Raw genomic sequence first — 13,063 nt, forward strand, 5'->3', positions numbered from 1 at the left:
ATACATATATATATATATTTGGGGAGAGAGAGAGTGACAGTTTATATATATATATATATGGAGAGAGAGACATACAGACATATAGGTGCCTGAAAGTAAAGAAAATAAAGAAGTTCCCGATCACCCCCCTCAGTGTCCTCTATATATCTGTAAAGATACACAGATTCACAGTCCTTCTCCTGGAGACCAGAACCACGGTTTCTAGAAATGGCCACACTCTAAGAGAATCCTGACAGAATACTTCTCATGACGATGCTTTTCCAATTCCTCATCTGCCAGTATGCGAAAATGCTTCATGCATCTTATGCTGTGAGCAGAGGCTGAATGAGAACAGTGCTCTCAATTTCAAGAAGAGAATAAAACTTAAAAAAAAAAAACCCTCCCCCCAAAAGAAGAAGAGAATAAAGAAAACCTACAGATTTTTTTTCCCTGCCTGAAGAACTAAGACCGTAAGTAAACACAGTTTTGGAAACCGTAATCACCACCTTCCCTTCAAACCTCATGGCTGCTTCCAGGCCTGCGTCACAGTCCGTGTTACGGAAGCACTGCCACCACTCGCGACCTTCTCTCTGCCAAGAAAAGGGGTGTCTGCCTACTGCTCTTCGAAGTCTCGACCCCCACGTCACACTTCAGGTCTCAGAGACATTGCCCTTCATCTGCCCAACGGCCTCCTACTTCCTTCCGACATCCTTACGTTTCGCCTTCAAACTCCATCCCCTCCTGTGAGATGGGCTTTCTCACTGCTTGCTCAGGACTGAGAGGTCAGCCCCTTCATTCAGACTCCCCCCATCGGAAGGGCCTGTTTGATTTCCCCAGTTTAGGTGGCTCATGGCCGAATTTCACGGAAGGTTTCCTAGGAGGGAACCCCTAGGATGGTAAGAAAACAACACGACAAAGTACGGGGTCCTAGAAGCCCTGGGGTGAGAGTAGGTAACAGCATCGGTACCGCCGGGGTCCTGGGCATCGAGAATGCAGAATATCTTCCCCGGGTCTGGTAACAGGGAGGTCACCGATGGTCCCGACGAGAGTGGTGTCGCCGGAGGGTGGGTGCTGGCCCAAGTGGGCAGGAGGATGCCTGGCCTGGCAGGTGAGGAAGTGAGCACAACGCAGCCCAAAGGGCTTGGCTATGAAAAGGGCCAACAAGTATGGAGAGAGCAGGAGGCAGATGTAGGGTCACCGGAGGGAGGCTTTTGCTCAAAGATGGGAGATGTCCGGAAGTCGCTATGTAAGAAAGCACGACAGAGTGCGGGACAGAGAATGGGGCAGGGGAGGGAGTAACAGCAGGGTGAGAAGTCTCGGGAAGGCAACAGAAGAGGCCCGGCACCAATGCGGGAGGCAGGCGGCCCTTCCCGTCACAGGGAACGGTGCTCCTGTCACACGGTGACGGTGACAGGGAGAGGACGCGGCTGTCCTGTCGGCTGCCGGAGACAGAGGCGGTAGCTTTGGAGGCACAGCCCCTTTACTTTATGTAAAGGAACAAAAGGTTTAAAATCCACAGAATTCTTCCGGGCACAGGACAGGATATACTTCGTTGTGAATTCTACTGGTTTTAATAATTACCTTCATGATTGTGGACACGGAATATATTAGGCATATGCTCTTATAATCTACAGTCAGGTAGTGCAACTTAAAAAAAAACCTGTTTTGTGCACAAGGCTGCCAAGATCAGGCTTCTTTACTTTAAGCGACTTCATTTTATAGGTAAGGAACTCTGAAATGACTATAGACCACATAAAATACGGTAATACAGTGAATAACTTCAATTTAGAGAAGATCTAGGTCAGGAAAAGGAAAAACATTCTATAAAATAGCTGTGAGTCATTAAACCGATAAGATGTTGGTTACCAGGGGGCAAACATTTCACCTAGGATATTTTAGAAATATTTTACATCAAAAAAGTGTCTAAATGAAAAAGAAAATAAAATTACTTGGTGATAATTTCATGCTTTTATTCGGCTGTTGATAAAGTCAATGTATTCTTTCTAAAACTTATGACAGTGTTACTGCCAAGTGGATTTAATTTTGCTGATAAGTGAGCAGGTTTGTAACAAAAATATCCCAGAGACTCACTCAAATAGGTCAGAATAATTTGTCATCAGCAATGTCAATGTTTACATTAATTAGCATGAAATATAATTAGCATGGAATGCAATTCTGATTTCTTTTAATGTTTATTTTTGAAGGAGAGAGAGATACACTGTGAGTGGGGGAGGGGCAGAGAGGAAGGAGACACGGAATCCGAAGCGGACTCCGGGCTCTGAGCCCGACGCGGGGCTCGAACCCACAAACCGAGAGATCGTGACCTGAGCCAAAGTCAGATGCTTCACCGACTGAGCCACCAGGGCGCCCCTGGGATGCAATCTTAGAGGAGTATCTGTTATTAGGCAACGTGCTAGGCCAACGACCACACGGAGTCTTGCTCTTAGAGAAGTTGTGGTTTAATTACAGATATGAGAGACGGCACAGTGTAGCAAAATGAAAACATGAGAAAGAACAAGACCTCCGGTGGTTCCAGAGCTGACTTTAACAGAGGAGGATGGCCAATGGGCAGGAAGCCGACGGGCGAGGGGAGTCTGGCCAGAACCGCAGGCGGCATTTAAGGCACTCCCCAAAGGGGGGCAGGTTCGTGGCAGGGAATGAGGCCTGTGGAGGTGACTTCTCCGCGGGAGTGAAGTGTGCTTCTGAGGCCCTTGAAATGAGCCTCTCGTGTGAGTACTACAGATTAATCTTTTATCTCTCAGATACTTCTCTCTCAAGATAAATTTTTTAAAGTGTATTTATTTATTCTGAGAGAGAGAGGAGAGACAGCGTGCATGTGCACAGGGCAGAGAAACGGGGAGAGAGAGAGAGAATCCCAACGCTGGGATCGAACTCACAAACCTTGAGATAATGACCCGAGACGAAATCAAGAACCGGACACTTAGCCAAATGAGCCATGCAGGCACCCCTCTCTTAAAATAACTTAAATTTTCTGTCTTCGGTTTTTATCTTATGAATTCGCCTTAAGAATAACTTTTAATTCCTAAGATTACATATTTGTATTAATGCTTTATACGAATGCTGAATTAACCTCCTACTTAGACTAATATTCTGCCACAAGGTCAGAATTTTTCTGGAATTTGCCTTCCCCCTGCCCCGGCTTCCTTTCTTCAGGGGAAAAATACAACCAGATATAAAGTAACTAGTTTGGGGGCACCTGGGTGGCTCAGTCGGTTGAGCGTCCGACTTCAGCTCAGGTCATGATCTCACAGTTTGTGGATTCAAGCCCCGTGTCGGGCTCTGTGCCGACAGCTCAGAGCGTGGAGCCCGTTTCAGATTCTGTGTCTCCCTCTCCCTGTCTGTCCTTCCCCCGCTCACGCTCTGTCTCTGTCTCTCAAAAATAAATAAACATTAAAAAAAATTTAAAGTAAATGAGTTTATATCTATAGACATCACTCAAGTTTTCACAACTGGTAAATATGATATTTTTCTTCAAGTCTCAAAATGCATTCAGAAAGTATCTGTCATGAAAGGATACCTCAGAGCTGTAGCTTTGATCTAAATATCAGTATTTGGGGTTTAAATATTATACCTAAAACCACTATAAAGTGCCAGATTAATGACAATTTCCTAAAATCTTTATTAACTATGACCTTAAAGGTTTTACTTATTTTAATTTATAAATTCACTAATAAGAGGCCAACGTCTGGTTAACATTAAAATCTTATGAAAACATACAGCAATCACAACACTGCCAGTATTATCAGTTATAAACACAGCCCATGATCTTCGTCAGTTTTTACGGCCACGTAGCAGATACTATAAATGTTACAAACATCTTAATTACACCCTTCCAACAAACCCAGAAGGCGGGCATTACTATCTTGTTTTAAAGGTGATGAAAATGAGAATGAAAGAGATTAAGTAACTACCCGAGGTCCTAAAACCAGGAAAAATTTGAATATAAGCCTGCGAGTCCAGAATACACCCTTATTCACTACCCAGAGACTACCTCCCAGGAAATTCCCACTTGACAGAAGTACATAGGGATGTTGTGGTGCCGGCTGGAAGGAATCAGGTGAGGGCTGGGGTGGGGTGGTGTCACGTTTCGTACGAGGAGCACTCGTCAAATGTACGTAAAGTCTACGCGGTTCACCAGATGCCGACCCACTGACGTGCGAGCAGGATCGACACTCGCTAATAATCAGCAGTTTGATTGCTGCTGCCTTCTTGCAGTCAGGGTGCCAATGTGCCCCCCTCTTTGTCACATTTTGTTTTCCTTCTTATGGAGCGTTACGTGATACACTTATTCTACACTTACTTTAAAACCAACGCTGACATACAAAAACAAAGTGAAAACAAATGTTGATTTGGGAATGTCGTAAATCTCTCGAGCTAAATGGTCACAAGTCTTCTGCACTCAATAAAAGGGTCACGAACGACTGACTTGGAAATTACACGCGCAGCTTAATTCTCCAACTCCTTCCTCAGATAACGGGACAGAACGTTATCTGTTAGTCATTCACCGCCACCTTCAGGTGGACCCTTTTTCTACCTGTCGCAGACTGGTCCTTACGTGAAAAGGACCACGCAGGTCCTCTGCCTACTTGTACGGGTGTATTTAAATATATTCCACCGACACTCACTGAAGTGAAATTCGACTTGAATACATAGGAGAGTAAAGCCAAACGCTATTGAGGAAGTGCTTTTACTCCCCGTCTAGGACTTTGGGCAGGTTACGTAACCTCTTTGCGCCTCAATTAGCTCATCTAGAACACGGGCGTATGAAACGAAGGTACCTTCCTCAAAGGAACGTTGAGGACCGAACACGGTAATACGTGTAGAGGGCTACGCATACGATGTGATACGTAGGAAGCCTTCAGTAAATATTTCCGGTATTCATGTTGTTACTGAGCATGTGCATTTGTTTGGAAGCACTTGTGGCGCCGCACCGCGAGGCCGCTCCCCTGGGTGAGCCCCCCGCCGACCACCCCTTCTCAGGCCGCCTAAAGGGCTCCTCCTCTTCTGCCCGTTCATTAAACTGACCTGATCTATCTGGGCCTCTTCTCCCCTCAGTGCTTCCTACGTGGTCACATCTGCCACCGTGGCTTCCAGTGCCATTTTCGATGATGATAAGAAAGTCTGAACGCCTTATGTCCTAAACCGGACTCATTCTCTGCCCCCCCCCCCCCCTTCGCTCTTTCCCCTACGATCCACGTATCCTGGCGAATGGCGCAATCATTCGCCTCAACCAGAAATCTGGGCATCGGACATGTTTCCTTTTTCTTGCTCCCTCTCATATCCAGTCAGTCATTAAGGCCCATCGCTCTACCACCAAGTATCACCGAAATATCTATCAAATCTACACTCTTCTCTCCATTTCCATTACCTCCTCTGCAGCATACAACCTCTCACCCTTATTGCAAAACCTCCGCACTCCATTCGCCAGCCAGCTGCTAGAGTGATTGCTCTCATCTGTCACTGGCTTACTTTAAACTCAAGGGCAGCCCACGGTTCTCAGGATAAGGTCTAAACTCTTTAACACACCCTCTACAGGTACCTAAGACTAAGGCTCCGCCTACCTCTCGGCTGACCTCCAACTGCCCTCGGCAGCTTCACACCCCTCCGAAATGGCGCCTGTCCTCTGTGTTTACACATCTGCATGCTGGGCTATGCTTCATCTCTCCGGACTCAACCGGTCTCCCACTCCTCTACTCCTACCCAAACTTTCTTACTGCGCCCTGACATTCTCTCCACGGTAAACATCTTTCACCTATTCATTCACTGTATGCGTGGTCTTGCCTTATCTGAAACCTGGATCTCCGCTAAGCACTTCTGAAAGGGAGGTTACTCATTTTTTCCCGCCTCACTGCTAATTCCAGACCTTTTTTCTTCGAACCTCTTAACAAAAATTTCTGTTCCTATGAGGCAAATGTCATCCGGCTAGGCCACTGTCTGTTTTTCCTTTAGCGGTCATCTACCAAAGTGCCCTCTCCCCATCTCTCGGTCACCCAAGGCTTCAGTAGCTGGTTCATGGTCCATCTCTCTGATCACACTCTCTCACATCCTTGAGAACTAATTCTTGAGATTCGAATTCCAGGACTATACCTAGAACCCCGAAATCACCCAGAACCGTTTCACCTCTGAAATCGTAAACCTCAGCACTTTACTCGTTGACTGCCAGCTCTGTTCTGCTCTGGGACTCCTACTAGAGCTGGCTTTCAACCTCACTGGCAGATCTCACTTCCCTGTTCCACTTTTCTTCTTTTCATCTCCCCTTTCCTTTCTTTTGCAATTCGACTTTCTTCTCTATTATCTTGCCCAGATTCCATGGCTCCTTACTTAAAACCTCTTTCCCCTCAACAGCCTGAATTCCCTAGCCTGTGACCCTTCTCCTACCCATTCGCTCAGCAAAATCCTAACTCTAATACAGCTGTCCAACATTTCGACTCCCACCTGTAGCCGGCAGGAGAATCATCCCATCACTGCACTGACTAGTGACTATTCTTTCATGACCGACGCTATCTTCCGTCGGTCCCTTGAGGTCCCTTCTTCGATCCCTTGAGGTTTCCTAGGACTCTCTGGTTGGGTCTCTTTCCTAATCACAGAAGCGACCTTGAACCTTCTTTCTCCACACGTCCTACTTTATAAAAACAATCAAAGCTATCCAAAACAACCTGCTTCAGGTTCTTGCCACTGAATTTGCAAAATCTGCATTAAACACCCACCTGTATACATCCTTTCTTACTGGTGCAATGGAAAAGCTGTGCACCCTGTGGAATGCTGATCCTCCCATTGGTGCTCTGAAGACAATCCCTTCTCTCCCATTTTCCAGGAGTCTGTCCCACTCATACTTCCTTTCTCTCATTTCCTATCTCTCCCTCTCATCAACAGGAAACGTGCTCAAGTCTCTTGGTCTAACATGAACCAACATTCCCTGGGTCTGTCTCCGTCCCCAGCTACTGCCCTCTAATTCCTTTTGTTCACACCCAGGCCTCTCAAGTGGTCTGAACTTAATTTTCTCTTCCCCTAACACTTTCTCCTCTTGGCTTCTGTGTTAACATCAGCTCGATTCTCTTTCGCGTCTTTGATCGCTCTGCCCTAGTCTCTTCCTTGGGCACTGCTTCCTCTTCCACTGCCTTAAATGTTGGTATTCCGCTGGATCTCTCTGAGGCCTTCTCTTCTCACTTCAGATACCCGGCCCCGTTCCTCCTCCCCAGACTTTAATTAAAACTGTAATCGCTCAGAGAGTTTGCGAAAATTATTTCTTACCTGATGAGTATTTTATTATTTAAAAACATCTATTAAAGAACATGGTATTAAAACATTTTCTATGTAGATTCTCTACTGTATGCAGACCTCACAACTTAATTCCTTAATAATACCCCAGTTAAATCAAACACATAAATAGAAAATTTTTTTAATAATTCTTTTTCTTTTTTAATGTTTATTTGTTTTTGAGAGAGAGAGAGAGAGAGAGAGAGAGAGAGAGAGCGCGCGCATGAGTAGGGAAGGGGCAGAGAGAGAGAGGGAGACACAGGATCTGAAGCAGGCTCCAGGCTCCGAGCTGTCACCACAGAGCCTGACGTGGGGCTTGCACTCATGAACCGTGAGATCATGACTTGAGCCAAAGTCAGGCACTCAATCAACTGAGCCACCCAGGCACCCCAAACACATAAACAGAAATTTAACAACAAATCAAAATTACCTTTATCGCCAAGGTCTCTAAAAAAGGTTGATCCACGACAAGCTGGTTGGGTTCCTGCCAGTATATCCTCGATATCCTTTGAATACACATTAAAATCTTTAAGTTTACCTTATAAAAGTACATTTTCTATGTCACCAAAAAACAAACGAAAAGAAATAAAGAACGAACTTTCTCCCACACATACTACTTACCTTTTTGGTCAGCTTCTTCACTGAAGTTTTACCTATAGCAAAAAAGAAACATTATTTAGTATCCATATTACTTGGTAAAACTCAACTTCCACTAACAAAGAAAATCATTTAAAAGACAAAACAAACAACTAAATATTTGTTAAAAAAAAATTGTCAATTTTGCTAATATCCTTATATCAAAGTTGTGAGCTGAGGCATTCCAAGTCTAAACACAAAGATACGTGGTTCTTGTAAGACCTAGTTTTCAATTTCACTCACCCTACTTCAGACATGTAAAATCTTATCACCATTTTTTTACTTCTCTTAGTTGTCTGTATCATAAATAAATTCTTGCCAAAGATGATTTAAAAATTCTTTTGGCATTCATTGATTAAAAACATACGCATTTATGTTTTAGAAAGCTACCTGTTTGAACCCTGAAAAGTTCTCTAAAGTTTACAGCTCTTCAGTCAATTTAAAAGTCTAGCCAACATGACTATCCATTCTAAAGTAATGTTATTTTTAACAGTTTCCAATTGGATCACAGAGAATTAAAATTCTTGGGGCCCCTATGTGGCTCAGTTGGTTGAGCATCTGGCTCTTGATTTCAGCTCAAGTCGTAATCCCAGGGACGTGGGACTGAGCTCCGAGGTGGGGGCTCCGTGCTCCAAGCGTGGAGCCTGCTTAAGATTCTCTCTCTTTCCCTCTCTTCTTCTGCCCCTCTCCTCTGCTCTCTCTCTCTAAAATTAAACAAACAAAAAAAAACAACCCCAAAATTCTTTCAGGTGGTTAGCCATCTTTTTTACTGCTCACAGCATTCTCCTCTGACCCACTATAATTCTAAAGCAATCAGTTGCTTCTTTTGTTGAGACTTACTCTGATGACAGCCTCAAGTCATCTATACATCTGGAATACTGAAAAATGTTCTCCAGTACTTTGTTTCCTGCATAAGCCATGTGCATCACAAACTCCCCCTTCTGCTCTCAAGATTATCTTATCTATGAGGTTCCCTCAGTACAATGAAATGGTCTATGAAAGTTTAGGTGACGGGTTAAAAAAATAAATATTTTTACACGTGCCTTTTCTGTAGCGTGGGATGCTTAATTTGGACTATAAATCTACTGGGGATGAATTCTATCATTTGGCATTAATAAACCATCAAGATTTTAGCTTTGCACTATTAATAAAGACAGTAGCTGTGAATATGACGGTCTCATTTTTAGAAACATCTATGACCATGTTTATAAACGTAGATGTTACTATTCTGGGATAATTTTAAACTATTATGTGTTACCCAATGACAAAGAACCCTAGATTCTAATATTAGGTGCTAATATACCATTAGATTATCAAATAGACAAAACTTATAATTTAATTTACAAACCTAAGGGTTTGTGTGAATGTGTGGTAATACAATGCCGATGACAAACCCCAGAAAACAATGTAATACGTGTATTTTATCTGCCTCTGCTATATTCTGTTAAAAAAAGAAACTGATCATGATTCACTTACCTTACATTGTTTTTAAAGTCATATTCACATTTATTCATTACTATGGGCAGTTTTATTTTTAGACAATTAAGGTTAGTCCCCAACAAGACTAATCCTTGTACCCAACTGAAAATGTATTCTAGGAAGTAATAAACGACATCTTGAAGGTGACAATATGGATGGTTTCTAAGTAATGAGACTATGTCTAAAGGGTCTTATATTTGCTTCATAGCTAGATTTTTTTTCCTTTTTTGGTCTTTTAAAATCTTTGTTGTTAAAAAAATGCTCTACTTGAAACCTAGTGAGGAAAGAAGGTAGCATTTGCTTCCCTGCATCTAGAAGTCTTGATGTGAACAGCGAAGTCGGTAAAATTCAGTACTAGATGGAAAAATACAACAATAAAGTCATGAACCAATTGATAATATATTGGTAATATAACACCAGAATCACAGGTAAGAACTAAATTCTACAACCCTATCAAGGCAGATTCCATCTCTGTCCTTTCCTTAATGTAGCCCACTGATTAGCATTTAAATATTTATTGAATGAATAACTGAATAAGAATTAGAAAAGATTCCAGAATGTCTTCTTATTCAGATCCTTGCCTTTCAGTGGTTAATAAACTATAATCCTCATTTTACAAATGAGACAAATAAGGCCTACCGATGTGCAAAAGGAATTAGGTCACAATATGGGCAATGAAGGGTCTCTCACCCAGGATTTTCAAAAGCTGGTGTTAGATGCCTCGAGCGCTATTAAAGTAGTAATTGGGAACCTGTGGACCACTCTCAACATGTCAGGAAATTTCACAGAACTGAATGACTGAGCATGAGGTGGCTAGAGGAGCAACACTGGCTATTTTGTGTGGATTACAAGTTCTGCTTGGTATTTGAATAGGCATTTGATTACACAAAATGGAGAAACCATGTACCTAATGAACATCTCTTGTAAAAAAACATTTTTTAATGGAATCAATAATTAGAAAATGGCATGTTAGCTGCCAGAAAGGGATCACTCTCTTACATCAAACTCATTTTTAGATTAAAAAAAAAAAAAAAAAAGCCAGAGCTACCGCGGGTGAATGCCTAATCTCTTTTGTTTCCTCTTTCTCCAACTTAATAGACTTCTCCTTGAGTAAGAGAGGGGGTTGTGGTGCTTCAAACCCAGCACGCCCTGGCAAGTCTCTCCAGCAGGGGGGTGTCTCGCCCACGTACGCCGCCTTGTGTATCACCTGTTCCTACGCCGCACCAACGAGGAGACCAGAGATCAAAGTGAGAGGTCCATGGTCTGATCTGTAGTATGATGAGCCATGACCTTTATTCTTCTGACAGCAATTATAACATCAGGACATATTTATTAAATAAACCCAAATATATTTGGACACATTTTTCTCTTTAAGCATAAGGAATAAAATCCATCTGTAAATAGTCTAATTTTCCTTCAGGTTTTTCTGATTTTTTTTTTTTTTGGATCTGTTTTTTGGAGGGAGGGGGAAATTCCTGCTTTTCTTTAATTATTTCTACCTTCACACACACAGAAAACCCAGTCTTCCTATATCATCGCTATTCCACGTACCCTCACGTAGTCACATGTGGAAATAACAGAATGGGGGCAAACAGCAACAAAGGTAGGTCTAGAGTTGAGACTGCAATGTTTTACTATATGAGCATGAAGAATGGAAAATACATTGTGGCTTTCTTGGCAGGGGAAAGCACAGATCTGGGAGACCTATGAAGCACCGTGATGCAATTCTGGTTCAGGAAGTAGAAAGTCTGTAAAGGTCTCCACTTCTCCTAGAGATTCCACCATGTGGCTTTCACCGTTTACAGAGGATTTCTGAAGGAAAGATAGGGAGCAAGCACATCTTGTTACAGGCAAACAGCCGTTTTAATATTTAACATAAGTAAAACCACATTCATACACACTAAGTACCGTTACCGGCCAAACGCTAGCCAAAATAGCGTTATTTGATGACCGTAACTGTAAAAACATTATTCGTGGTATCTAATTCCATTTCATTTTGCCGGAAGTAAGTGGGCTTTCGACACATAGAAATTAGACAACAGAGGCACTGCCATCGTATCTTTTGCATGAATATACGGGACACCCCGGCATCGATGTTAGAATTCGAACACGGCAGGACCAGTTACTCCAATACTTGCTTGAATCCAGTCACGGCTAACATGGAAACCGAGGCAGAAAATGACACATTAGCAAAACAATTAAACTTCCTAATATCAGTAATAAAAGTGAAAACTGGAGGCAAAAAAGGGCTGATTAAATGGCGTCATTTTCCTTGAACAGAGCACGTGATTTGCTTACTTCTGCCGGAATGAACACAGGAATAGATACCCTCTGGTTGGTATTTCTTCTAGAGGGAGACACATGGTGATCTCCTGAGAGGTCTAAAACTGGCCTACTTGCCAACTTTGCCAAACTGCTCTTCAAATACATTTAAATTGGTCTTGAAGGGGAAAAAAGGTGACTCTTTTTTTGCAACCTCAAGTAGTGCGAAATAATAAGAACTACATAACAAACAGCAAATTATTTAATTCCAGTTTAAAAGCTGACGTAGGGGCATCTGGGTGGCTCAGTCGGTTGAGCGGCCAACTTCGGCTCAGGTCATGATCTCACCGTTCGTGGGTTCGAGCCCCGCGTCGGGCTCTGTGCTGACAGCTCGGAGCCTGGAGCCTGCTTCCGATTCTGTGTCTCCCTCTTTCTCTGTCCCTCCCCCTCTTGTGCTCTGTCTCTCTTCCTCTCAAAAATAAATACACATAAAAAAAAACTTAAAAAAAAAGCTGATGTAAAGGGGGAAATACAGCAGCTAAGAAACTAAAGGGGAGAGGGGAAGATATGGAAAGCTTCTCCAAATAAGAAATGCTGACATTAACATCTGAAGGATTAGCATGAATCAGCTCAGTACTGAGGCCCGGAGAGTTGGGAGCTCTAGGAACAGGGAGGAGAGCCTGCCAGTCACTTCTATTGTGATGAGGAGGGAGGAGAGGGGCAGTGTCATGCAAGTAGTTTTGGTGGCAGGAAGCCTCGGCAACTGCTATCTAAAGACTTTGATCTTCTCTTTGAGTAAGTGACCAGGTAGTTTGCTAGAACACGTAGGAAAAAGTGTAAGAAACAGCGTGTGTGCATCAGAGATTGCTAGAAGAAAGAAAAGCAACAGACTTTTGCATAGGGAGGCTATATCCTGGGGCCCTGATAAGTCACTTATTTTAGTAGTTTTATTTGTAAATGCTTTTGTAATTGTCTACGTAGATAATCATGTCTCTGAACAAAGACAGCGTTAGCTCTTCCTTTTAAACCTGTAGGTCTCCTTTCTTTTTCTGGCCTTTCGGCACCGGCTAGGACTTCCGGTACAGTGTTGAATACGAGTGGCGGAGTGGACAGCCTTGCCTCGTTCTTGACCTTTGGGGCAAAGCGGTCAACCCTTCACCACTAAAAGTGATCGTAGCAACTGGCTTCATGTCCATATGGCATTTTGGGATCTAGCCTCAAAAGTGCCATACTGTCACTTCCACACATGTTCTGTGAATTGAGGCAAGGGGAGGGGACACAGGCTCCACCTCTTGATGGCAAAGCTGTGGAAGACCATATGGGAACAGAAATACTGTTGCAGCCATTTTTGGAAACACAATCTGCCACAGCATCTTGACCAATTTATCACCTATGTGCAATCTGAGCTGTGTTCTTCACTAAAGGAAAT

At 43.1% G+C, this 13,063-nt stretch overlaps 1 protein-coding gene across 2 annotated transcripts in view; it reads right to left on the reverse strand.

Moving 5' to 3' along the window:
- The window catches only part of MICU2 (mitochondrial calcium uptake 2), a 142,795-nt gene that overhangs the window by 71,355 nt on the left and 58,377 nt on the right, over window positions 1–13,063 (reverse strand). For both annotated transcript variants that reach the window (XM_040448014.1, XM_040448015.1), the window contains exons 3-4: window positions 7,879–7,910; window positions 7,688–7,763 (exon numbers count right to left, since the gene is read on the reverse strand). In XM_040448014.1, the coding sequence (XP_040303948.1) occupies window positions 7,688–7,763; window positions 7,879–7,910 (108 nt within the window). The remainder of the gene's footprint in view (window positions 1–7,687; window positions 7,764–7,878; window positions 7,911–13,063) is intronic.

This window comes from Herpailurus yagouaroundi, unplaced genomic scaffold, assembly GCF_014898765.1.
Source record: "Herpailurus yagouaroundi ecotype Mexico unplaced genomic scaffold, PumYag 197, whole genome shotgun sequence".
Taxonomy (NCBI): domain Eukaryota; kingdom Metazoa; phylum Chordata; class Mammalia; order Carnivora; family Felidae; genus Herpailurus; species Herpailurus yagouaroundi.